General features: G+C 39.7%; 5 protein-coding genes across 5 annotated transcripts; all 5 read right to left on the bottom strand.

Annotated features, from left to right (window-relative positions):
- Nucleotides 1-272: 272 nt before the first annotated feature.
- On the bottom strand, nucleotides 273-1114 carry LOC121867365 (cuticle protein 7-like). Its single transcript, XM_042367283.1, has 3 exons — nucleotides 1051-1114; nucleotides 851-943; nucleotides 273-656 (listed from the first exon to the last, which is right to left on the bottom strand). Exons 1-3 carry the CDS (start codon nucleotides 1060-1062, stop codon nucleotides 363-365), a joined length of 399 nt encoding a protein of 132 aa, XP_042223217.1. The 5' UTR covers nucleotides 1063-1114; the 3' UTR covers nucleotides 273-362.
- Nucleotides 1115-9381: 8267 nt separating this feature from the next.
- On the bottom strand, nucleotides 9382-10222 carry LOC121867366 (cuticle protein 7-like). Its single transcript, XM_042367284.1, has 3 exons — nucleotides 10159-10222; nucleotides 9960-10052; nucleotides 9382-9765 (listed from the first exon to the last, which is right to left on the bottom strand). Exons 1-3 carry the CDS (start codon nucleotides 10168-10170, stop codon nucleotides 9472-9474), a joined length of 399 nt encoding a protein of 132 aa, XP_042223218.1. The 5' UTR covers nucleotides 10171-10222; the 3' UTR covers nucleotides 9382-9471.
- A 3362-nt stretch (nucleotides 10223-13584) lies between these two features.
- On the bottom strand, nucleotides 13585-14425 carry LOC121867367 (cuticle protein 7-like). The gene is made up of 3 exons (XM_042367285.1): nucleotides 14363-14425; nucleotides 14163-14255; nucleotides 13585-13968 (listed from the first exon to the last, which is right to left on the bottom strand). Exons 1-3 carry the CDS (start codon nucleotides 14372-14374, stop codon nucleotides 13675-13677), a joined length of 399 nt encoding a protein of 132 aa, XP_042223219.1. The 5' UTR covers nucleotides 14375-14425; the 3' UTR covers nucleotides 13585-13674.
- A 3339-nt stretch (nucleotides 14426-17764) lies between these two features.
- LOC121867368 (cuticle protein 7-like) lies at nucleotides 17765-18603 on the bottom strand. The gene is made up of 3 exons (XM_042367286.1): nucleotides 18540-18603; nucleotides 18343-18435; nucleotides 17765-18148 (listed from the first exon to the last, which is right to left on the bottom strand). Exons 1-3 carry the CDS (start codon nucleotides 18549-18551, stop codon nucleotides 17855-17857), a joined length of 399 nt encoding a protein of 132 aa, XP_042223220.1. The 5' UTR covers nucleotides 18552-18603; the 3' UTR covers nucleotides 17765-17854.
- A 5351-nt stretch (nucleotides 18604-23954) lies between these two features.
- Nucleotides 23955-24797, bottom strand: LOC121867369 (cuticle protein 7-like). Its single transcript, XM_042367287.1, has 3 exons — nucleotides 24734-24797; nucleotides 24534-24626; nucleotides 23955-24338 (listed from the first exon to the last, which is right to left on the bottom strand). The coding sequence occupies exons 1-3, from the start codon at nucleotides 24743-24745 to the stop codon at nucleotides 24045-24047; spliced, it is 399 nt and encodes a 132-aa protein (XP_042223221.1). The 5' UTR covers nucleotides 24746-24797; the 3' UTR covers nucleotides 23955-24044.
- Nucleotides 24798-25546: the final 749 nt, after the last annotated feature.

The following is a 25546-nucleotide window of genomic DNA, read 5'->3' on the forward strand; positions in this document are numbered from 1 at the left end:
TGTGCTGGTTCGGGATTTTTCTCAAGGGGCGCTTCCACTGCCATTACCATCTTATAATCTTTAATAAACCCCAAGTCAAGTGAGAAAATAAAGTCCCGTATATTCCGACCGGTTACATATATATATATATATATATATATATATATATATATATATATATATATATATATATATATATATATATATATATATATATAGAGTTTCTCTTGACCATTGTATTTATTTGTTACTTTCATTTTCTTTATTTCCGCAATATTTTTTAAGACAGGGTATTTATTTGATCATTTTATTTGTCTAATAGTTTACACATAATCCAACGTTTGCATTAGAAAGCAGCGCTCTTTTATAAGTCCGTCTTTATGTTAATTATAGCTTGGGGTGGGCGTATAGGTAGGGGCAGGCCTATAGGCAGGCGCTGGCTGATAACTGGGGGCGGGTTGGTAGGCTGAGTACTGGGCCTCACCCTCATATTCAACTTGAGCCACGTAACCGGAGTCGCCGTTCACGGTGTAGGTAACCCTCTGCAAACGACCGTCGGGAAGCTGAACATAATAGGATCCCTGAGTATCGTATCCATTACGACCTTCGTTGTGGCCGTAGTCGTTGCCGGAGTTTGCGTCGTTCACTGACCAGTCAAAGTTGTACTGGGCAGGACCCTGGAAGTCAAAATGATACACAAGTCAAGTTATAATCGTAGCATCTCATGGAAATAAATAAAAAATATCGTAACTTAAGGACAAGGACAATTTAACGGATTATATAGTTTCTTTTTATCATAATTATATTGAAAAATAAAATCGTAGAGAAAATATGATTCAGTCATAAGATATAAACACACGCGACAACTTACAGTAGGGGCAGGAGCGTTGTAGGAGGGATGTGGAGGGGTGTAGGGGATAGTGTCAGCGATAGTGACGGCCACAAGGACAGCGATGACGAAAACCTGAAAACCACCGAATCATGACGTAATTCAAAGCAAAATAGGACCTCAAGTTTTTTTTTTTCAAAGCACAGTGATCACAGCAATATACATCATCCCCATTTGTTTACCTTAAGAACCATGTTGAGGTGTGAGGGAAGAACGAGACTGGTGTCCACTGATGGACGCGCCAGGTTTATATACCGGAGGCTCCGCCCATCTTGTCGTGACGCTAAATGTAAGAGGGAAAGCAACAGAGACCTTGACCCTGTTAGTGACCAGGGGACTTGGCCACCATTTATCAACTTGCTGAGGAGGCCAGAGAAAAGATCATACATGAGGAGCTTAATGACATCCATCACACTCCTTGAACGAAATCGGTCATATTTCTTTTTAGCATTTGAAGCATCTTGTATCGCTTCACTGATGAGGATGTTCATATGTGTGATTTATGATTGAGTGATTTCTATTTTGGAGTTGCACTTTTATAGAGAATCAATGAGTTCTTATGCTTATTTATGGGGAAAGGGTATATTTTTTTATTTAATAATTTTCTACTTCACATTTGTGCTGTTGCTTTTTGTTATTACTAGTGATTCCTCCGCTGCATCATATACTGACACCCTCTTAAACATCTCATATTGAGTAAGCTAGTGAATATCTTAACAATGCTCAGAAGTAGCCTAGTAAAACTCAAATGCAAAGATTTTTAATATATGTGGTTGAATAAATCCAATTAACTGTACGGCATTAAAATACAAGAGGTGGAGTGCGTGTCACAGTTATTGTAAAATCGTGTCATAAGACCAATGTCAGGCTAATTGTGAAACGGACTCCTTCGTATAAATTATGTGTCTCATGTTTAAGATAAAAACATAACTGTTGTAATGGATGCCGATCAAATCTACCAAACCACTATCTTCGGCATTGATGTCTTATTGTGGATTAACAGTTGATCAGCTTTTTTTTTTTATTTGGTACTAATTTGTTTCAACTGTAGATAATTAATTTGTTGTTCACCTCATTTTAGGGGTGTCAATTTAGGTGTGCAAAGTAATAAGTTTAGAGTTTGAAAGACAACTAGTAAATAAATTATACATTTGTGTATGCTAAATCGAAATATGGCTTCAAAATCGGGATTTGACCACCCCGAGCTATTTATATTTTGAGTAGAAATTCACGAAAAACTTGCAATTTTTGCATATTTGTATTGTATATAACGACATTTTATGAGAGAGTCAGGTTACCAGAAAGGTTTTTAGAACTTTACCAAGGTGGTCATGTCTTCCTTGTTCCTGTTTATGGACATGAGTTCCCTACAGGCTACCTGGCCCCTGATGTACGCCTCTCTCCTCTCCTTTCAGTAAACATGTTGTGCTGCTTCAGTTGTCATCCTCACACACCTCTCTACTGACTGTGTGTGTGAGGGCCATGCAGGAACTTCCATTGGTCTATCCAGAAACTCCATGATTGCAGCAGTGGTGAGGGAACAAGTCAGTGGAGGCTCGGTTACTCCAGAGTTCCATTCAGTAAGCTCCGAGAGTTTGGTGTATTATGGGTTAACGTCAGGAGTCCTCTTGGATCTGACACTGCATTCTCCTACTTGTGTGTCCTTATCTCCTTCACCTCTGATTTCCAGTATCCTTTTCACAGCTTTCCTCCTCTCCTCCTCAGAGTGTGCATACCATGCTGATATCTTTACTGTAGGCATCACTATTCCTACCACATCCTTCGTCGGACCCTTTGAGCAGTTTCAGCTGTCACAGTACATGCTTGGGACCCTCCACCCAGCTCTGATTTAACTATGAATTCCACAATTATCCTCAGATGTTTCAGCCCTTCAGCTCATGTTTGGAAATCCACAATTTGCAGAACCTTAGAGCAGTGGTGAGCCACCTACTGTGACAGACTGGCCCAATCTCCAAGAGAGCTAGACTCTGAGTTACCTCTCCTGATCTGATGGCAGTGATGATTCTGTAGCCATATGTTTGGTCTGTGCTGAGATCCTTGACTACCTCCTGAGCGAGATTGGGTAGAGGAGGACCAACAGTGATCCTCGTGAAGTTTGGGTTGATCTCCAGTTCAATGGCAGTGTCTAACACCTTCCCTAGGGGCCCGACCTCCTGTTGTTGCTCAATGTCTCTTCATCCAGTACAGTCACTAGGTGTCTGAGACTCAACTCCCGTGTGTGCAAGTCACAGACAATCCACACCAACTTCCTGCCGAGCTTGGCCTCCACATAATGCATTACTCCTGCCTCCCAGCCAGTATTCACATTCGTGCTATCACCTCCTAAGGCCAAAAGGATCTGGTCTGCTCCTCTCTCTTTTAGCCAGTTCACTAAATGATCAACAATGACCTCAGCATGACTTCTCTCCTCTGTAGCTTCTTCTGGTATAAAATGCCACAAGTATTTCCCGCCTGGTTCATTGCACACTGTGTAGTGTGTTTCTTTAATTAAAGCTTATTCTGCATAAAACAATGAAGAGAGTAATGTTGAAATGTCCTTATTATATAAGATTATTGATCTAAAAGAATTTATATCAATATGATCAGTGAGGTTTCGACAATAACGATTTAGATGAACTAAGCTGTGAATAGAATGAATATTCCTAATACAAGTTGAATGAAAACTTAAACCTCTGTACTATATACAGTACAATGTGGTTGAGCAAAGAGTACATTAAATTGGAGGATGAAATCCATGGATAATTCTACACCATAATTTCTCTATGGTAAAATGACCGGTTTGCATAGTTTCCATGTTACAATACATTTAAGATGTGTTAATGAGAGTGAATTTGAAGTGAAAACCCCTCCCCCCTGTAAATGACTTTATCTCATTCGGTCGTCATGGTCCCTATTTCATTGCACCTGTGTCACCCATCTGTATAATACTGTACTGCTGTATATAAGACATCTAAGAATAAATTAATACAAAACCCTTTCGGTGGTTTCACATCAAATTCACTCTCATTAATACAACAGCTTCAATGTATTGTAACATGGAAACTATGCAGAAAGTGACATTTTATCACAGAGACGTTGTGGGCTAGAATTATCCAAAGATTTCATCCTCCAATTTAATGTACTCTTTGCTGAATCACCCTTATAAAGTATTTAATTACTCAGGACCCTAAGAGTATTGAAGCGGATAATGTAAATAGTGTGTATATGAGGAAGTCAACTGCGTGTGTTCAGCGAGGTTATCATCAGCTATACGAGAATTACAAATATTAAATATATGTTTCATATCTCTCACCCATCAGGCAGTGCTTTTAGCTCTTATAATTTTTCCTACCAAGGCTATAATACGTCTAATATTTTTCATATATATATATATATATATATATATATATATATATATATATATATATATATATATATATATATATATATATATATATATATATATATATCAGAAATTTCAAATGCCCCGCCATTAGCGATACTGAGCGTTCAAGGTCGTCTGAGAGAAGAGAGCGCTCCCCGCCCATAGCGAGAGGTTATGGAACTAGGCCTATGTGATATTAAATGTAATTTGCCGAATTAATAATGATTCGATTCATGAAGTTAAGGGACTATTATTGAATTTGAAATTATTATAGATCGTTTATCAGTCTGAATAATGTTACGGGTGTCCCAAGGAGTTATTAGTTAAGCGGAAAATATGTCACGTAGGCCTAAGCTAACGCCTTGAGAGGACGCGACGCTGGCTCTCCCTCAGTCACGGGGAGCAGTCAGGCAAACAAGACGTCCCTGCGCGTCCGTCACAGAAATAGTCACGTGGCCTAGTCAGCTGTGCTGCGCTATTGCATTATAACAAGTAAGTCTCATTCGATCTCAGACAGGGTTAGATAGGGCAGTGGTAAAGTAAACTAGAGCTAACAGTGAGTTCATTTCAGGGTTTCCGTCAGAACCCACTTGACTGGAGTTGACCGGAGTTGACCGGAGTTTGACTGCGAGAGACTGACTGCCGTTGATGATTGAGGGTGGCGATTGTCGCCATTGGACCGATCAGTGTAGGCCTGTCACTGTTTAGCGGGGTATCAAAGGATCGCTTGAGGGAATCTAGCCGTCTGGATGCCCAGCTGACGACGGGACGATCGTTGGGGCATCAGCTTTCCTCTACCTCGGCTGACAACACCACATGTCTCGAGCAGCTTAGTGAAACCCTCTTGCTAACGGGAAGCTAAAGCTTCTCTCAACTGTACAAGGTCTGACTGGCTCACTCCCTTCCGCTTTATGGACGCACTGATAGTACACTGAGGTTATCTGAGTAAATTAATGGTCACACACTGAGACCATGAGTCTAGGACTCTAGGAGATACCTAGTAGGAACATTTTATCTCCCTTATTACGGGTGTATGTTGAGTTGGGTGGAGCATGGTTCACGAGTAATGGTGGACCCAGTAACATATTAATAATAGTGAATATATTTGGGGGTAGTTAATACCATTTCTCAGTTACTGATATTATCTTGGCGTGTGTAGTTCAATATTTCTTAAATAATTTTGATAGTATTGTTTTTTTAATGTTTGTGTCATTAAGTGGAACCAGAGTGATACTGTGATTTGATTCTTTTAATGCATCTAATTTTTCTTCATAATTCTGATCTCAGGTATAACCTTTGTTCCCCACAGTAGTGGTTAAGTTAGGTTAGGAAGTGTGCATCTGTTGGGGTGATATAATTTTGTTGAGTGCCCTTAAGGCCTATTCATTGTAGGGTATTTAATTTCCTATTTTTTATTACCATTTCCTCAGTGACTGATATTATTTTGTTGAAAGCCCTTAAGGCCTATTCATTGTAGAGTATTTAATTTCTTATTTTTTATTACCATTTCCTCAGTGACTGATATTATTTTGTTGAAAGCCCTTAAGGCCTATTCAGTGTAGAGTATTTAATTTCTTATTTTTTAATACCATTTCCTAAGTGACTCATATTATTTTGTGAAAGCCCTTAAGGGCTGTTTCATGTGTGCAAGCAACATTTCTTAATACTTCAAATTTATTGTTGCCTGAGTTTCTAATAATTTCTATATCATGTATAACTTTTATTCCCCAGAGTAGTGTTTTAAGTTCAAGTTAAGAGGTGCGCATATTGGTGTACCATTATTTGATTGTGTTTGTAGTGTTGGAGGGAATATAAGTGTCTAAATTTTACAGTGTGTCTCATTCATCCCAGTCACAGATGCTATCCTTCCACGGGTCACGGACAATTCATTTTGTTTAGTAGATTTAAGTGTTCTTGTGCTGGTTCGGGATTTTTCTCAAGGGGCGCTTCCACTGCCATTACCATCTTATAATCTTTAATAAACCCCAAGTCAAGTGAGAAAATAAAGTCCCGTATATTCCGACCGGTTACAAATGGTAGCAGAGCGTAGTTTTTTATGTCGTGACTGATAGTACTGTGGTTGGGATAATGAATGCCATCATGTGTTGGTTAGTAATGGTAGGGATTGAACTCGCACTGATGCTCATCCTTGTGCCCGGACTGAGTTGGTTAGGCTTGACAGTAGAAATGTGTATGAGGAGGAAGAGAGACGGCCGCGGGCCCTTGGTACAGCTGAGAGAGGAGTTCGGAGACCTAAAGAGGGATTATCAAGCACAGGTAAACAGGTTCAAGTGGGAGTTTCAGGCACACATTCAACGGTTCAGGGAGGAAACAAGGGGTGAATGTCAGGCACACGTCCAGCAGTCAAGTAAGTGTGAGGTCCAAGTGGGAAATATAGGGGTACGTAAGTAGTTCAGAGAGGTTGATCGAGCCCTCCAGCTGAGAGACAAGACGAAGCCGACCGATTACAGTTTAGGGTGCATGGTAATGAGAAAAAGCAGGTTGTAGAGGGTGAGTTGGAGGAGTTGTGAGTAGGGCAGAGGGGATTGGAGAGATGGTTAGGTCAGAGATGTGCGTTGAGTAGTGGTTGCTGTCATGAGCGGGATTGAGAGTACGGTTGTAATGTCCAGGGCCTCACTAATATGGACTGGTACATTGTCAGAGGGTTGGTCTGCCAGCATGAGGTTCGGAGACGTGGACTGAGTAGTGTTTTGACACTGGTTCCTCTTAGTTCAAGGGCCAGGCCAAAGGAGAGCATGTTTGTTTGGACTGAGTATTGTTTTGACACTGGTTCCTCTTAGTTCAAGGGTCAGGCAAAGGAGAGCATGTTTGTTTGGGCTGGTATTAATTTTGACATTGGTTCTCTAGTTAAGGGCCAGGCAAAAGGGGAGCGTGATGGTCTGGTTGGTTTTGAGTTGGGCTAGGAAGAAATGGAGTTGCTGGCTGCGAGTGGAATAGTACAGAGTTGAAGGTGGGCTCTAAGTTGTTCTCTCAGCACATGAGGGCAGTGCTGTTTTTTTAAGGGGGGTCGAATGTTAGCGGGAGAGAGAAGTGGAGAAGACGGGAATGCTGCATTTAGCACGTTAAAGGGGTAAGATGCAGTTTCTTAGAACAAATTTTTAGGGGGGTCGATTGTAATATTCAGAAATTTCAAATGCCCCGCCATTAGCGATACTGAGCGTTCAAGGTCGTCTGAGGGAAGAGAGCGCTCCCCGCCCATAGCGAGAGGTTATGGAACTAGGCCTAAGTGATATTAAATGTAATTTGCCGAATTAATAATGATGCGATTCATGAAGTTAAGGGACTATTATTGAATTTGAAATTATTATAGATCGTTTATCAGTCTGAATAATGTTACGGGTGTCCCAAGGAGTTATTAGTTAGGCGGAAAATATGTCACGTAGGCCTAAGCTAACGCCTTGAGAGGACGCGACGCTGGCTCTCCCTCAGTCACGGGGAGCAGTCAGGCAAACAAGACGTCCCTGCGCGTCCGTCACAGAAATAGTCACGTGGCCTAGTCACCTGTGCTGCGCTATTGCAGTATAACAAGTAAGTCTCATTCGATCTCAGACAGGGTTAGATAGGGCAGTGGTAAAGTAAACTAGAGCTAACAGTGAGTTCATTTCAGGGTTTCCGTCAGAACCCACTTGACCGGAGTTGACCGGAGTTGACCGGAGTTTGACTGCGAGAGATTGACTGCCGTTTGAGACTGCCGTTGATGATTGAGGGTGGCGATTGTCGCCATTGGACCGATCAGTGTAGGCCTGTCACTGTTTAGCGGGGTATCAAAGGATCGCTTGAGGGAATCTAGCCGTCTGGATGCCCAGCTGACGACGGGACGATCGTTGGGGCATCAGCTTTCCTCTACCTCGGCTGACAACACCACATGTCTCGAGCAGCTTAGTGAAACCCTCTTGCTAACGGGAAGCTAAAGCTTCTCTCAACTGTACAAGGTCTGATTGGCTCACTCCCTTCCGCTTTATGGACGCACTGGGAGTACACTGAGGCTATCTGAGTAAATTAATGGTCACACACTGAGACCATGAGTCTAGGACTCTAGGAGATACCTAGTAGGAACATTTTATCTCCCTTATTACGGGTGTATGTTGAGTTGGGTGGAGCATGGTTCACGAGTATTGGTGGACCCAGTAACATATTAATAATAGTGAATATATTTGGGGGTAGTTAATACCATTTCTCAGTTACTGATATTATCTTGACGTGTGTAGTTTAATATTTTTTAAATAATTTTGATAGTATTGTTTTTTGAATGTTTGTGTCATTAAGTGGAACCAGAGTGATACTGTGATTTGATTCTTTTAATGCATCTAATTTTTCTTCATAATTCTGATCTCAGGTATAACCTTTGTTCCCCAGAGTAGTGGTTAAGTTAGGTTAGGAAGTGTGCATCTGTTGGGGTGATATAATTTTGTTGAGTGCCCTTAAGGCCTATTCAGTGTAGAGTATTTAATTTCTTATTTTATATACCAATTCCTAAGTGACTGATATTATTTTGTGAAAGCCCTTAAGGCCTGTTTCATGTGTGCAAGCAACATTTCTTAATACTTCAAATTTATTGTTGCCTGAGTTTCTAATAATTTCTATATCATGTATAACTTTTATTCCCCAGAGTAGTGTTTTAAGTTCAAGTTAAGAGGTGCGCATATTGGTGTACCATTATTTGATTGTGTTTGTAGTGTTGGAGGGAATATAAGTGTCTAAATTTTACAGTGTGTCTCATTCATCCCAGTCACAGACGCTATCCTTCCACGGGTCACGGACAATTCATTTTGTTTAGTAGATTTAAGTGTTCTTGTGCTGGTTCGGGATTTTTCTCAAGGGGCGCTTCCACTGCCATTACCATCTTATAATCTTTAATAAACCCCAAGTCAAGTGAGAAAATAAAGTCCCGTATATTCCGACCGGTTACATATATATATATATATATATATATATATATATATATATATATATATATATATATATATATATATATATATATATATATATATATATATATATATATATATAGAGAGAGAGAGAGAGAGAGAGAGAGTTTCTCTTGACCATTGTATTAAATTGTTACTTTCATTTTCTTCATTTCCGCAATATTTTTTAAGACAGGGTATTTATTTGATCATTTTATTTGTCTAATAGCTTACACATAATCCAACGTTTGCATTAGAAAGCAGCGCTCTTTTATAAGTCCGTCTTTATGTTAATTATAGCTTGGGGTGGGCGTATAGGTAGGGGCAGGCCTATAGGCAGGCGCTGGCTGATAACTGGGGGCGGGTTGGTAGGCTGAGTACTGGGCCTCACCCTCATATTCAACTTGAGCCACGTAACCGGAGTCGCCGTTCACGGTGTAGGTAACCCTCTGCAAACGACCGTCGGGAAGCTGAACATAATAGGATCCCTGAGTATCGTATCCATTACGACCTTCGTTGTGGCCGTAGTCGTTGCCGGAGTTTGCGTCGTTCACTGACCAGTCAAAGTTGTACTGGGCAGGACCCTGGAAGTCAAAATGATACACAAGTCAAGTTATAATCGTAGCATGTCATGGAAATAAATAAAAAATATCGTAACTTAAGGACAAGGACAATTTAACGGATTATATAGTTTCTTTTTATCATAATTATATTGAAAAATAAAATCGTAGAGAAAATATGATTCAGTCATAAGATATAAACACACGTGACAACTTACAGTAGGGGCAGGAGCGTTGTAGGAGGGATGTGGAGGGGTGTAGGGGATAGTGTCAGCGATAGTGACGGCCACAAGGACAGCGATGACGAAAACCTGAAAACCACCGAATCATAACGTATTTCAAAGCAAAATAGGACCTCAAGTTTTTTTTTTCAAAGCACAGTGATCACAGCAATATACATCATCCCCATTTGTTTACCTTAAGAACCATGTTGAGGTGTGAGGGAAGAACGAGACTGGTGTCCACTGATGGACGCGCCAGGTTTATATACCGGAGGCTCCGCCCATCTTGTCGTGACGTTAAATGTAAGAGGGAAAGCAACAGAGACCTTGACCCTGTTAGTGACCAGGGGACTTGGCCACCATTTATCAACTTGCTGAGGAGGCCACAGAAAAGATCATACATGAGGAGCTTAATGACATCCATCACACTCCAAGAACGAAATCGGTCATATTTCTTTTTAGCATTTGAAGCATCTTGTATCGCTTCACTCATGAGGATGTTCATATGTGTGATTTATGATTGAGTGATTTCTATTTTGGAGTTGCACTTTTATAGAGAATCAATGAGTTCTTATGCTTACTTATGGGGAAAGGGTATATTTTTTATATTTAATAATTTTCTACTTCACATTTGTGCTGTTGCTTTTTGTTATTACTAGTGATTCCTCCGCTGCATCATATACTGACACCCCCTTAAACATCTCATACTGAGTAAGCTAGTGAATATCTTAACAATGCTCAGAAGCAGCCTAGTAAAACTTAAATGCAAAGATTTTTAATGTATGTGTTTGAATAATTCCAATTAACTGTACGGCATTAAAATACAAGAGGTGGAGTGCTTGTCACAGTTATTGTAAAATCGTGTCATAAGACCAATGTCAGGCTAATTGTGAAACGGACTCCTTCGTATAAATTATGTGTCTCATGTTTAAGATAAAAACATAACTGTTGTAATGGATGCCAATCAAACCTACCAAACCACTATCTTCGGAATTGATGTCTTATTGTGGATTAACAGTTGATCAGCTTTTTTTTTATATCTGGTACTATTTTGTTTCAACTGTAGATAATTAATTTGTTGTTCACCTCATTTTAGGGGTGTCAATTTAGGTGTGCAAAGTAATAAGTTTAGAGTTTGAAAGACAACTAGTAAATAAATTATACAGTTGTGTATGCTAAATCGAAATATGGCTTCAAAATCCGGATTTGACCACCCCGAGCTATTTATATTTTGAGTAGAAATTCACGAAAACTTGCAATTTTTGCATATTTGTATTGTATATAACGACATTTTATGAGAGAGTCAGGTTACCAGAAAGGTTTTTAGAACTTTACCAAGGTGGTCATGTCTTCCTTGTTCCTGTTTATGGACATGAGTTCCCTACAGGCTACCTGGCCCCTGATGTACGCTTCTCTCCTCTCCTTTCAGTAAACATGTTGTGCTGCTTCAGTTGTCATCCTCACACACCTCTCTACTGACTGTGTGTGTGAGGGCCATGCAGGAACTTCCATTGGTCTATCCAGAAACTCCATGATTGCAGCAGTGGTGAGGGAACAAGTCAGTGGAGGCTCGGTTACTCCAGAGTTCCATTCAATAAGCTCCGAGAGTTTGGTGGATTATGGGTTAACGTCAGGAGTCCTCCTGGATCTGACACTGCATTCTCCTACTTGTGTGTCCTTATCTCCTTCACCTCTGATTTCCAGTATCCTTTTCACAGCTTTCCTCCTCTCCTCCTCCACCTCATTGCACAGTATGGCCTGGAGCACAGCCTCAGAGTGTGCATACCATGCTGATATCTTTACTGTAGGCATCACTATTCCTACCACATCCTTCGTCGGACCCTTTGAGCAGTTTCAGCTGGCACAGTACATGCTTGGGACCCTCCACCCAGCTCTGATTTAACTATGAATTCCACAATTATCCTCAGATGTTTCAGCCCTTCAGCTCATGTTTGGAAATCCACAATTTGCAGAACCTTAGAGCAGTGGTGAGCCACCTACTGTGACAGACTGGCCCAATCTCCAAGAGAGCTAGACTCTGAGTTACCTCTCCTGATCTGATGGCAGTGATGATTCTGTAGCCATATGTTTGGTCTGTGCTGAGATCCTTGACTACCTCCTGAGCGAGATTGGGTAGAGGAGGACCAACAGTGATCCTCGTGAAGTTTGGGTTGATCTCCAGTTCAATGGCAGTGTCTAACACCTTCCCTAGGGGCCCGACCTCCTGTTGTTGCTCAATGTCTCTTCATCCAGTACAGTCACTAGGTGTCTGAGACTCAACTCCCCTGTGTGCAAGTCACAGACAATCCACACCAACTTCCTGCCGAGCTTGGCCTCCACATAATGCATTACTCCTCCCTCCCAGCCAGTATTCACATTCGTGCTATCACCTCCTATGGCCAAAAGGATCTGGTCTGCTCCTCTCTCTTTTAGCCAGTTCACTAAATGATCAACAATGACCTCAGCATGACTTCTCTCCTCTGTAGCTTCCTCTGGTATAAAATGCCACAAGTATTTCCCGCCTGGTTCATTGCACACTGTGTAGTGTGTTTCTTTAATTAAAGCTTATTCTGCATAAAACAATGAAGAGAGTAATGTTGAAATGTCCTTATTATCTAAGATTATAGATCTAAAAGAATTTATATCAATATGATCAGTGAGGTTTCGACAATAACGATTTAGATGAACTAAGCTGTGAATAGAATGAATATTCCTAATACAAGTTGAATGAAAACTTAAACCTCTGTACTATATACAGTACAGTGTGGTTGAGCAAAGAGTACATTAAATTGGAGGATGAAATCCATGGATAATTCTACACCATAATTTCTCTATGGTAAAATGTCCGGTTTGCATAGTTTCCATGTTACAATACATTTAAGATGTATTAATGAGAGTGAATTTGAAGTGAAAACCCCTCCCCCCTGTAAATGACTTTATCTCATTCGGTCGTCACGGTCCCTATTTCATTGCACCTGTGTCAGCCATCTGTATAATACTGTACTGCTGTATATAAGACATCTAAGAATAAATTAATACAAAAACCTTTCGGTGGTTTCACATCAAATTCACTCTCATTAATACAACAGCTTCAATGTATTGTAACATGGAAACTATGCAGAAACTGACATTTTATCACAGAGACGTTGTGGGTTAGAATTATCCAAGGATTTCATCCTCCAATTTAATGTACTCTTTGCTGAATCACCCTTATAAAGTATTTAATTACTCAGGACCCTAAGAGTATTGAAGCGGATAATGTAAATAGTGTGTATATGAGGAAGTCAACTGCGTGTGTTCAGCGAGGTTATCATCAGCTATACGAGAATTACAAATATTAAATATATGTTTCATATCTCTCATCCATCAGGCAGTGCTTTTAGCTCTTATAATTTTTCCTACCAAGGCTAAAATACGTCTAATATTTTTCATATATATAGGCTATATATATATATATATATATATATATATATATATATATATATATATATATATATATATATATATATATATATATATATATATATATATATATATATATATATATATAGGTTTCTTTTGACCATTGTATTTATTTGTTTCTTTTATTTTCTTCAATTTCATAATAGTTTTTAAGACGGTATTTATTTGATCATTTTATTTGTCTAATAGTTTACACATAATCCAACGTTTACATTAGCAAGCAGCGCTCTTTTATAAGTCCGTCTTTATGTTAATTATAGCTTGGGGTGGGCGTATAGGTAGGGGCAGGCCTATAGGCAGGCGCTGGCTGATAACTGGGGGCGGGTTGGTAGGCTGAGTACTGGGCCTCACCCTCATATTCAACTTGAGCCACGTAACCGGAGTCGCCGTTCACGGTGTAGGTAACCCTCTGCAAACGACCGTCGGGAAGCTGAACATAATAGGATCCCTGAGTATCGTATCCATTACGACCTTCGTTGTGGCCGTAGTCGTTGCCGGAGTTTGCGTCGTTCACTGACCAGTCAAAGTTGTACTGGGCACGACCCTGGAAGTCAAAATGATACACAAGTCAAGTTATAATCGTAGCATGTCATGGAAATAAATAAAAAATATCGTAACTTAAGGACAAGGACAATTTAACGGATTATATAGTTTCTTTTTATCATAATTATATTGAAAAATACAATCGTAGAGAAAATATGATTCAGTCATAAGATATAAACACACGCGACAACTTACAGTAGGGGCAGGAGCGTTGTAGGAGGGATGTGGAGGGGTGTAGGGGATAGTGTCAGCGATAGTGACGGCCACAAGGACAGCGATGACGAAAACCTGAAAACCACCGAATCATGACGTAATTCAAAGCAAAATAGGACCTCAAGTTTATTTTTTTCAAAGCACAGTGATCACAGCAATATACATCATCCCCATTTGTTTACCTTAAGAACCATGTTGAGGTGTGAGGGAAGAACGTGACTAGTGTCCACTGATGGACGCGCCAGGTTTATATACCGGAGGCTCCGCCCATCTTGTCGTGACGTTAAATGTAAGAAGGAAAGCAACAGAGACCTTGACCCTGTTAGTGACCAGGGGACTTGGCCACCATTTAACAACTTGCTGAGGAGGCCAGAGAAAAGATCATACATGAGGAGCTTAATGACATCCATCACACTCCTAGAACGAAATCGGTCATATTTCTTTTTAACATTTGAAGCATCTTGTATCGCTTCACTCATGAGGATGTTCATATGTGTGATTTATGATTGAGTGATTTCTATTTTGGAGTTGCACTTTTATAGAGAATCAATGAGTTCTTATGCTTACTTATGGGGAAAGGGTATATTTTTTATATTTAATAATTTTCTACTTCACATTTGTGCTGTTGCTTTTTGTTATTACTAGTGATTCCTCCGCTGCATCATATACTGACACCCCCTTAAACATCTCATACTGAGTAAGCTAGTGAATATCTTAACAATGCTCAGAAGCAGCCTAGTAAAACTTAAATGCAACGATTTTTAATATATGTGGTTGAATAAATCCAATTAACTGTACGGCATTAAAATACAAGAGGTGGAGTGCGTGTCACAGTTATTGTAAAATCGTGTCATAAGACCAATGTCAGGCTAATTGTGAAACGGACTCCTTTGTATAAATTATGTGTCTCATGTTTAAGATAAAAACATAACTGTTGTAATGGATGCCGATCAAATCTACCAAACCACTATCTTCGGAATTGATGTCTTATTGTGGATTAACAGTTGATCAGCTTTTTTTTTATATATTTGGTACTAATTTGTTTCAACTGTAGATAATTAATTTGTTGTTCACCTCATTTTAGGGGTGTCAATTTAGGTGTGCAAAGTAATAAGTTTAGAGTTTGAAAGACAACTAGTAAATAAATTATACATTTGTGTATGCTAAATCGAAATATGGCTTCAAAATCCGGATTTGACCACCCCGAGCTATTTATATTTTGAGTAGAAATTCACGAAAAACTTGCAATTTTTGCATATTTGTATTCTATATAACGACATTTTATGAGAGAGTCAGGTTACCAGAAAGGTTTTTAGAACTTTACCAAGGTGGTCATGTCTTCCTTGTTCCTGTTTATGGACATGAGTTCCCTACAGGCTACCTGGCCCCTGATGTACGCCTCTCTCCTCTCCTTTCAGTAAACATGTTGTGCTGCTTCAGTTGTCATCCTCACACACCTCTCTACTGACTGTGTGTGTGAGGGCCATGCAGGAACTTCCATTGGTCTATCCAGAAACTCCATGATTGCAGCAGTGGTGAGGGAACAAGTCAGTGGAGGCTCGGTTACTCCAGAGTTCCATTCAATAAGCTCCGAGAGTTTGGTGGATTATGGGTTAACGTCAGGAGTCCTCCTGGATCTGACACTGCATTCTCCTACTTGTGTGTCCTTATCTCCTTCACCTCTGATTTCCAGTATCCTTTTCACAGCTTTCCTCCTCTCCTCCTCCACCTCATTGCACAGTATGGCCTGGAGCACAGCCTCAGAGTGTGCATACCATGCTGATATCTTTACTGTAGGCATCACTATTCCTACCACATCCTTCGTCGGACCCTTTGAGCAGTTTCAGCTGGCACAGTACATGCTTGGGACCCTCCACCCAGCTCTGATTTAACTATGAATTCCACAATTATCCTCAGATGTTTCAGCCCTTCAGCTCATGTTTGGAAATCCACAATTTGCAGAACCTTAGAGCAGTGGTGAGCCACCTACTGTGACAGACTGGCCCAATCTCCAAGAGAGCTAGACTCTGAGTTACCTCTCCTGATCTGATGGCAGTGATGATTCTGTAGCCATATGTTTGGTCTGTGCTGAGATCCTTGACTACCTCCTGAGCGAGATTGGGTAGAGGAGGACCAACAGTGATCCTCGTGAAGTTTGGGTTGATCTCCAGTTCAATGGCAGTGTCTAACACCTTCCCTAGGGGCCCGACCTCCTGTTGTTGCTCAATGTCTCTTCATCCAGTACAGTCACTAGGTGTCTGAGACTCAACTCCCCTGTGTGCAAGTCACAGACAATCCACACCAACTTCCTGCCGAGCTTGGCCTCCACATAATGCATTACTCCTCCCTCCCAGCCAGTATTCACATTCGTGCTATCACCTCCTATGGCCAAAAGGATCTGGTCTGCTCCTCTCTCTTTTAGCCAGTTCACTAAATGATCAACAATGACCTCAGCATGACTTCTCTCCTCTGTAGCTTCCTCTGGTATAAAATGCCACAAGTATTTCCCGCCTGGTTCATTGCACACTGTGTAGTGTGTTTCTTTAATTAAAGCTTATTCTGCATAAAACAATGAAGAGAGTAATGTTGAAATGTCCTTATTATCTAAGATTATAGATCTAAAAGAATTTATATCAATATGATCAGTGAGGTTTCGACAATAACGATTTAGATGAACTAAGCTGTGAATAGAATGAATATTCCTAATACAAGTTGAATGAAAACTTAAACCTCTGTACTATATACAGTACAGTGTGGTTGAGCAAAGAGTACATTAAATTGGAGGATGAAATCCATGGATAATTCTACACCATAATTTCTCTATGGTAAAATGTCCGGTTTGCATAGTTTCCATGTTACAATACATTTAAGATGTATTAATGAGAGTGAATTTGAAGTGAAAACCCCTCCCCCCTGTAAATGACTTTATCTCATTCGGTCGTCACGGTCCCTATTTCATTGCACCTGTGTCAGCCATCTGTATAATACTGTACTGCTGTATATAAGACATCTAAGAATAAATTAATACAAAAACCTTTCGGTGGTTTCACATCAAATTCACTCTCATTAATACAACAGCTTCAATGTATTGTAACATGGAAACTATGCAGAAACTGACATTTTATCACAGAGACGTTGTGGGTTAGAATTATCCAAGGATTTCATCCTCCAATTTAATGTACTCTTTGCTGAATCACCCTTATAAAGTATTTAATTACTCAGGACCCTAAGAGTATTGAAGCGGATAATGTAAATAGTGTGTATATGAGGAAGTCAACTGCGTGTGTTCAGCGAGGTTATCATCAGCTATACGAGAATTACAAATATTAAATATATGTTTCATATCTCTCATCCATCAGGCAGTGCTTTTAGCTCTTATAATTTTTCCTACCAAGGCTATAATACGTCTATATATATATATATATATATATATATATATATATATATATATATATATATATATATATATATATATATATATATATATATATATATATATATATATATATAGAGGTTTCTTTTGACCATTGTATTTATTTGTTTCTTTTATTTTCTTCAATTTCATAATAGTTTTTAAGACGGTATTTATTTGATCATTTTATTTGTCTAATAGTTTACACATAATCCAACGTTTGCATTAGAAAGCAGCGCTCTTTTATAAGTCCGTCTTTATGTTAATTATAGCTTGGGGTGGGCGTATAGGTAGGGGCAGGTCTATAGGGAGGCGCTGGCTGATAACTGGGGGCGGGTTGGTAGGCTGAGTACTGGGCCTCACCCTCATATTCAACTTGAGCCACGTAACCGGAGTCGCCGTTCACGGTGTAGGTAACCCTCTGCAAACGACCGTCGGGAAGCTGAACATAATAGGATCCCTGAGTATCGTATCCATTACGACCTTCGTTGTGGCCGTAGTCGTTGCCGGAGTTTGCGTCGTTCACTGACCAGTCAAAGTTGTACTGGGCAGGACCCTGGAAGTCAAAATGATACACAAGTCAAGTTATAATCGTAGCATCTCATGGAAATAAATAAAAAATATCGTAACTTAAGGACAAGGACAATTTAACGGATTATATAGTTTCTTTTTATCATAATTATATTGAAAAATAAAATCGTAGAGAAAATATGATTCAGTCATAAGATATAAACACACGCGACAACTTACAGTAGGGGCAGGAGCGTTGTAGGAGGGATGTGGAGGGGTGTAGGGGATAGTGTCAGCGATAGTGACGGCCACAAGGACAGCGATGACGAAAACCTGAAAACCACCGAATCATGACGTAATTCAAAGCAAAATAGGACCAAGTTTTTTTTTTCAAATCACAGTGATCACAGCAATATACATCATCCCCATTTGTTTACCTTAAGAACCATGTTGAGGTGTGAGGGAAGAACGAGACTGGTGTCCACTGATGGACGCGCCAGGTTTATATACCGGAGGCTCAGCCCATCTTGTCGTGACGCTAAATGTAAGAGGGAAAGCAACAGAGACCTTGACCCTGTTAGTGACCAGGGGACTTGGCCACCATTTAACAACTTGCTGAGGAGGCCAGAGAAAAGATCATACATGAGGAGCTTAATGACATCCATCACACTCCTTGAACGAAATCGGTCATATTTCTTTTTAGCATTTGAAGCATCTTGTATCGCTTCACTCATGAGGATGTTCATATGTGTGATTTATGATTGAGTGATTTCTATTTTGGAGTTGCACTTTTATAGAGAATCAATGAGTTCTTATGCTTACTTATGGGGAAAGGGTATATTTTTTATATTTAATAATTTTCTACTTCACATTTGTGCTGTTGCTTTTTGTTATTACTAGTGATTCCTCCGCTGCATCATATACTGACACCCCCTTAAACATCTCATACTGAGTAAGCTAGTGAATATCTTAACAATGCTCAGAAGCAGCCTAGTAAAACTTAAATGCAAAGATTTTTAATATGTGTTTGAATAATTCCAATTAAATGTACGGCATTAAAATACAAGAGGTGGAGTGCTTGTCACAGTTATTGTAAAATCGTGTCATAAGACCAATGTCAGGCTAATTGTGAAACGGACTCCTTCGTGTAAATTATGTGTCTCATGTTTAAGATAAAAACATAACTGTTGTAATGGATGCCGATCAAACCTACCAAACCACTATCTTCGGAATTGATGTCTTATTGTGGATTAACAGTTGATCAGCTTTTTTTTTATATCTGGTACTAATTTGTTTCAACTGTAGATAATTAATTTGTTGTTCACCTCATTTTAGGGGTGTCAATTTAGGTGTGCAAAGTAATAAGTTTAGAGTTTGAAAGACAACTAGTAAATAAATTATACATTTGTGTATGCTAAATCGAAATATGGCTTCAAAATCCGGATTTGACCACCCCGAGCTATTTATATTTTGAGTAGAAATTCACGAAAAACTTGCAATTTTTGCATATTTGTATTCTATATAACGACATTTTATGGGAGAGTCAGGCTACCAGAAAGGCTTTAAGAACTTTACCAAGGTGGTCAATGGTCATGTCTTCCTTGTTCCTGTTTATGGACATGAGTTCCCTACAGGCTACCTGGCCCCTGGTGTATGCCTCTCTCCTCTCCTTTCAGTAAACATTTTGTGCTGCTTCAGTTGTCATCCTCACACACCTCTCTACTGACTGTGTGTGTGAGGGCCATGCAGGAACTTCCATTGGTCTATCCAGAAACTCCATGATTGCAGCAGTGGTGAGGGAACAAGTCAGTGGAGGCTCAGTTACTCCAGAGTTCCATTCAATAAGCTCCGAGAGTTTCGTGGATTATGGGTTAACGTCAGGAGTCCTCCTGGATCTGACACTGCATTCTCCTACTTGTGTGTCCTTATCTCCTTCACCTCTGATTTCCAGTATCCTTTTCACAGCATTCCTCCTCTCCTCCTCCACCTCATTGCACAGTATGGCCTGGAGCACAGCCACAGAGTGTGCATACCATGCTGATATCTTTACTGTAGGCATCACTATTCCTACCACATCCTTCGTCGGACCCTTTGAGCAGTTTCAGCTGGCACAGTACATGCTGGGGACCCTCCACCCAGCTCTGATTTAACTATGAATTCCACAATTATCCTCAGATGTTTCAGCCCTTCAGCTCATGTTTGGAAATCCACAATTTGCAGAACCTTAGAGCAGTGGTGAGCCACCTACTGTGACAGACTGGCCCAATCTCCAAGAGAGCTAGACTCTGAGTTACCTCTCCTGATCTGATGGCAGTGATGATTCTGTAGCCATATGTTTGGTCTGTGCTGAGATCCTTGACTACCTCCTGAGCGAGATTGGGTAGAGGAGGACCAACAGTGATCCTCGTGAAGTTTGGGTTGATCTCCAGTTCAATGGCAGTGTCTAACACCTTCCCTAGGGGCCCGACCTCCTGTTGTTGCTCAATGTCTCTTCATCCAGTACAGTCACTAGGTGTCTGAGACTCAACTCCCCTGTGTGCAAGTCACAGACAATCCACACCAACTTCCTGCCGAGCTTGGCCTCCACATAATGCATTACTCCTCCCTCCCAGCCAGTATTCACATTCGTGCTATCACCTCCTATGGCCAAAAGGATCTGGTCTGCTCCTCTCTCTTTTAGCCAATTCACTAAATGATCAACAATGACCTCAGCATGACTTCTCTCCTCTGTAGCTTCCTCTGGTATAAAATGCCACAAGTATTTCCCGCCTGGTTCATTGCACACTGTGTAGTGTGTTTCTTTAATTAAAGCTTATTCTGTATAAAACAATGAAGAGAGTAATGTTGAAATGTCCTTATTATCTAAGATTATAGATCTAAAAGAATTTATATCAATATGATCAGTGAGGTTTCGACAATAACGATTTAGATGAACTAAGCTGTGAATAGAATGAATATTCCTAATACAAGTTGAATGAAAACTTAAACCTCTGTACTATATACAGTACAGTGTGGTTGAGCAAAGAGTACATTAAATTGGAGGATGAAATCCATGGATAATTCTACACCATAATTTCTCTATGGTAAAATGTCCGGTTTCCATGTTTTCCATGTTACAATACATTTAAGATGTATTAATGAGAGTGAATTTGAAGTGAAAACCCCTCCCCCCTGTAAATGACTTTATCTCATTCGGTCGTCACGGTCCCTATTTCATTGCACCTGTGTCAGCCATCTGTATAATACTGTACTGCTGTATATAAGACATCTAAGAATAAATTAATACAAAAACCTTTCGGTGGTTTCACATCAAATTCACTCTCATTAATACAACAGCATCAATGTATTGTAACATGGAAACTATGCAGAAACTGACATTTTATCACAGAGACGTTGTGGGTTAGAATTATCCAAGGATTTCATCCTCCAATTTAATGTCCTCTTTGCTGAATCACCCTTATAAAGTATGTAATTACTCAGGACCCTAAGAGTATTGAAGCGGATAATGTAAATAGTGTGTATATGAGGAAGTCAACTGCGTGTGTTCAGCGAGGTTATCATCAGCTATACGAGAATTACAAATATTTAATATATGTTTCATATCTCTCACCCATCAGGCAGTGCTTTTAGCTCTTATAATTTTTCCTACCAAGGCTATAATACGTCTAATATTTTTCATATATATATATATATATATATATATATATATATATATATATATATATATATATATATATATATATATATATATATATATATATATATATATATATATATATGTAAATATTCAGAAATTTCAAATGCCCCGCCATTAGCGATACTGAGCGTTCAAGGTCGTCTGAGGGAAGAGAGCGCTCCCCGCCCATAGCGAGAGGTTATGGAACTAGGCCTAAGTGATATTAAATGTAATTTGCCGAATTAATAATGATGCGATTCATGAAGTTAAGGGACTATTATTGAATTTGAAATTATTATAGATCGTTTATCAGTCTGAATAATGTTACGGGTGTCCCAAGGAGTTATTAGTTAAGCGGAAAATATGTCACGTAGGCCTAAGCTAACGCCTTGAGAGGACGGACGCTGGCTCTCCCTCAGTCACGGGGAGCAGTCAGGCAAACAAGACGTCCCTGCGTGTCCGTCACAGAAATAGTCACGTGGCCTAGTCACCTGTGCTGCGCTATTGCAGTATAACAAGTAAGTCTCATTCGATCTCAGACAGGGTTAGATAGGGCAGTGGTAAAGTAAACTAGAGCTAACAGTGAGTTCATTTCAGGGTTTCCGTCAGAACCCACTTGACCGGAGTTGACCGGAGTTTGACTGCGAGAGACTGACTGTCGTTGATGATTGAGGGTGGCGATTGTCGCCATTGGACCGATCAGTGTAGGCCTGTCACTGTTTAGCGGGGTATCAAAGGATCGCTTGAGGGAATCTAGCCGTCTGGATGCCCAGCTGACGACGGGACGATCGTTGGGGCATCAGCTTTCCTCTACCTCGGCTGACAACACCACATGTCTCGAGCAGCTTAGTGAAACCCTCTTGCTAACGGGAAGCTAAAGCTTCTCTCAACTGTACGAGGTCTGATTGGCTCACTCCCTTCCGCTTTATGGACGCACTGGGAGTACACTGAGGCTATCTGAGTAAATTAATGGTCACACACTGAGACCATGCGTCTAGGACTCATGTTGAGTGGAGCATGGTTCACGAGTATTGGTGGACCCAGTAACATATTAATAATAGTGAATATATTTGGGGGTAGTTAATACCATTTCTCAGTTACTGATATTAACTTGACGTGTGTAGTTTAATATTTCTTAAATAATTTTGATAGTATTGTTTTTTGAATGTTTGTGTCATTAACTGGAACCAGAGTGATACTGTGATTTGATTCTTTAAATGCATCTAATTTTTCTTCATAATTCTGATCTCAGGTATAACCTTTGTTCCCCACAGTAGTGGTTAAGTTAGGTTAGGAAGTGTGCATCTGTTGGGGTGATATAATTTTGTTGAGTTCCCTTAAGGCCTATTCATTGTAGGGTATTTAATTTCTTATTTTTTATTACCATTTCCTCAGTGACTGATATTATTTTGTTGAAAGCCCTTAAGGCCTATTCATTGTAGAGTATTTAATTTCTTATTTTTTATTACCATTTCCTCAGTGACATATTATTTTGTTGAAAGCCCTTAAGGCCTATTCAGTGTAGAGTATTTAATTTCTTATTTTGTAATACCATTTCCTAAGTGACTGATATTATTTTGTGAAAGCCCTTAAGGCCTGTTTCATGTGTGCAAGCAACATTTCTTAATACTTCAAATTTATTGTTGCCTGAGTTTCTAATAATTTCTATATCATGTATAACTTTTATTCCCCAGAGTAGTGTTTTAAGTTCAAGTTAAGAGGTGCGCATATTGGTGTACCATTATTTGATTGTGTTTGTAGTGTTGGAGGGAATATAAGTGTCTAAATTTTACAGTGTGTCTCATTCATCCCAGTCACAGACACTATGCTTCCACGGGTCACGGACAATTCATTTTGTTTAGTAGATTTAAGTGTTCTTGTGCTGGTTCGGGATTTTTCTCAAGGGGCGCTTCCACTGCCATTACCATCTCATAATCTTTAATAAACCGCAAGTCAAGTGAGAAAATAAAGTCCCGTATATTCCGACCGGTTACATATATATATATATATATATATATATATATATATATATATATATATATATATATATATATATATATAGAGAGAGAGAGAGAGAGAGAGAGAGAGAGAGAGAGAGAGAGAGTTTCTCTTGACCATTGTATTTATTTGTTACTTTCATTTTCTTTATTTCCGCAATATTTTTTAAGACAGGGTATTTATTTGATCATTTTATTTGTCTAATAGTTTACACATAATCCAACGTTTGCATTAGAAAGCAGCGCTCTTTTATAAGTCCGTCTTTATGTTAATTATAGCTTGGGGTGGGCGTATAGGTAGGGGCAGGCCTATAGGCAGGCGCTGGCTGATAACTGGGGGCGGGTTGGTAGGCTGAGTACTGGGCCTCACCCTCATATTCAACTTGAGCCACGTAACCGGAGTCGCCGTTCACGGTGTAGGTAACCCTCTGCAAACGACCGTCGGGAAGCTGAACATAATAGGATCCCTGAGTATCGTATCCATTACGACCTTCGTTGTGGCCGTAGTCGTTGCCGGAGTTTGCGTCGTTCACTGACCAGTCAAAGTTGTACTGGGCAGGACCCTGGAAGTCAAAATGATACACAAGTCAAGTTATAATCGTAGCATCTCATGGAAATAAATAAAAAATATCGTAACTTAAGGACAAGGACAATTTAACGGATTATATAGTTTCTTTTTATCATAATTATATTGAAAAATAAAAATCGTAGAGAAAATATGATTCAGTCATAAGATATAAACACACGCGACAACTTACAGTAGGGGCAGGAGCGTTGTAGGAGGGATGTGGAGGGGTGTAGGGGATAGTGTCAGCGATAGTGACGGCCACAAGGACAGCGATGACGAAAACCTGAAAACCACCGAATCATGACGTAATTCAAAGCAAAATAGGACCTCAAGTTTTTTTTTTTCAAAGCACAGTGATCACAGCAATATACATCATCCCCATTTGTTTACCTTAAGAACCATGTTGAGGTGTGAGGGAAGAACGAGACTGGTGTCCACTGATGGACGCGCCAGGTTTATATACCGGAGGCTCCGCCCATCTTGTCGTGACGCTAAATGTAAGAGGGAAAGCAACAGAGACCTTGACCCTGTTAGTGACCAGGGGACTTGGCCACCATTTAACAACTTGCTGAGGAGGCCAGAGAAAAGATAATACATGAGGAGCTTAATGACATCCATCACACTCCTTGAACGAAATCGGTCATATTTCTTTTTAGCATTTGAAGCATCTTGTATCGCTTCACTCATGAGGATGTTCATATGTGTGATTTATGATTGAGTGATTTCTATTTTGGAGTTGCACTTTTATAGAGAATCAATGAGTTCTTATGCTTACTTATGGGGAAAGGGTATATTTTTTATATTTAATAATTTTCTACTTCACATTTGTGCTGTTGCTTTTTGTTGTTACTAGTGATTCCTCCGCTGCATCATATACTGACACCCCCTTAAACATCTCATACTGAGTAAGCTAGTGAATATCTTAACAATGCTCAGAAGCAGCCTAGTAAAACTTAAATGCAACGATTTTTAATATATGTGGTTGAATAAATCCAATTAACTGTACGGCATTAAAATACAAGAGGTGGAGTGCGTGTCACAGTTATTGTAAAATCGTGTCATAAGACTAATGTCAGGCTAATTGTGAAACGGACTCCTTTGTATAAATTATGTGTCTCATGTTTAAGATAAAAACATAACTGTTGTAATGGATGCCGATCAAATCTACCAAACCACTATCTTCGGAATTGATGTCTTATTGTG

This window comes from Homarus americanus, unplaced genomic scaffold (genome assembly GCF_018991925.1).
Source record: "Homarus americanus isolate GMGI-L3 unplaced genomic scaffold, GMGI_Hamer_2.0 scaffold37720, whole genome shotgun sequence".
Classification (NCBI taxonomy): Eukaryota; Metazoa; Arthropoda; class Malacostraca; order Decapoda; family Nephropidae; genus Homarus; species Homarus americanus.